Source organism: Miscanthus floridulus, chromosome 1 (genome assembly GCF_019320115.1).
Source record: "Miscanthus floridulus cultivar M001 chromosome 1, ASM1932011v1, whole genome shotgun sequence".
Lineage (NCBI taxonomy): Eukaryota > Viridiplantae > Streptophyta > Magnoliopsida > Poales > Poaceae > Miscanthus > Miscanthus floridulus.
In genome coordinates, this window is record NC_089580.1 from 4,020,786 (window position 1) to 4,022,059 (window position 1,274).

General features: G+C 51.9%; 1 protein-coding gene across 1 annotated transcript; it reads right to left on the minus strand.

Annotated features, from left to right (window-relative positions):
* Nucleotides 1-651: 651 nt before the first annotated feature.
* On the minus strand, nucleotides 652-1,035 carry LOC136451202 (uncharacterized). The gene has a single exon (XM_066451940.1). The coding sequence runs from the start codon at nucleotides 1,033-1,035 to the stop codon at nucleotides 652-654; it is 384 nt and encodes a 127-aa protein (XP_066308037.1).
* Between the last annotated feature and the right edge of the window lie 239 nt (nucleotides 1,036-1,274).

Sequence of the window (1,274 nt, forward strand, 5' to 3'; positions counted from 1 at the left end):
GCTCAGAGTTTTGCAAAGGTCTGCTCAAGATTGGCTACGAGGTGGTCAGCCCATTTGGACTTGACCACGATGTTGTCAACGTAGGCCTCAACGGTCCATGACTTGACCACGACTTGACCACGAGGTATGTAGCCCTAGCGTTCTTTAGACCAAACAGCATCATGACATAGCAGAATGATCCGAAGGGGGTGATGAAAGATGTCATGAGTTGGTCAGACTCTTTTATCATGATTTGATGGTACCTAGAGTACGCATCAAGGAAGCAGAGGGTTTCGCACCCTGAGGTTGAGTCAACTATTTGGTCTATGCACGGCAAAGGAAACAGATCCTTTGGGCATGCCTTGTTGAGACCTGTATAGTCAACACACATCCTCCATTTCCCACTTTTCTTTTGTATAAGAATGGAATTCACCAACCACTCTAGGTGGTACACTTCCTTGATGAATTCGGCTGCCAAAAGCTTTGCGATCTTCTCACCAATGGTCCTACGTTTCCCCTTGTCAAAGCGATGCAGACGCTGTTTCACCAGCTTGGAGCCTAGGCGGATCTTCAAGGCGTGCTTAGTGACTTCCCTCAGAATGCCTGGCATGTCCGAGGGTTTCCACACAAGATGTCTGTGTTGGCGCGGAGGAAGTCAACGAGTGTGCTTTCCTATTTAGAGGAAAGTGTGGTGCCAATGCGCACCACCTTGCCCTCAGGGCTACCGAGATCTATGAGGACCTCTTTAGAGCCCTCCGCTGGCTCGAAAGACCCGATCGACTTCTTAGGGTCGGGCGCTTCTTCGGTGACCTCTTTCCTGATGGCCGCAAGGTCTCCATAGGCGATGATTGCCACGGCGTGATCGCAGCACTTGACCTTGCACTCATAGGCACGCTGGAAGGATGTGCCGATGGAGATGATCCCACCAGGGCCCAGCATCTTAAGCTTGATGTAGGTGTAGTTGGGAACGGCCATGAACTTTGCGTAGAATGGTTGTCCTAGGATGGCGTGGTAAGTTTCGTGGAACCCCACCACTTTGAAGGTGAGGGTCTCCATCCTATAGTTGGATGGACCCCCAAAGGTGATGGGCAGATCGATCTACCCAAGCAGCATGGCCTACTTTCCAGGCACAATGCCATGGAAAGGTGCTCCGGTTAGTTGGATGCACGCTCGGTCGACGCCCATAGCGTCGAGCGTCTTGGCGCACATGATGTTGAGGCCGCTGCCTCCATCCATCAATACCTTAGTGAGCCACTTTGTGTCGACGATTGGGTCGACCATGAGCGGGTATCTCC

What these genes read in the sequence shown, in the direction of transcription:
- LOC136451202 (XM_066451940.1), bottom strand. Translation starts at nt 1,035, where the DNA reads ATGGAGACCCTCACCTTCAAAGTGGTGGGGTTCCACGAAACTTACCAC.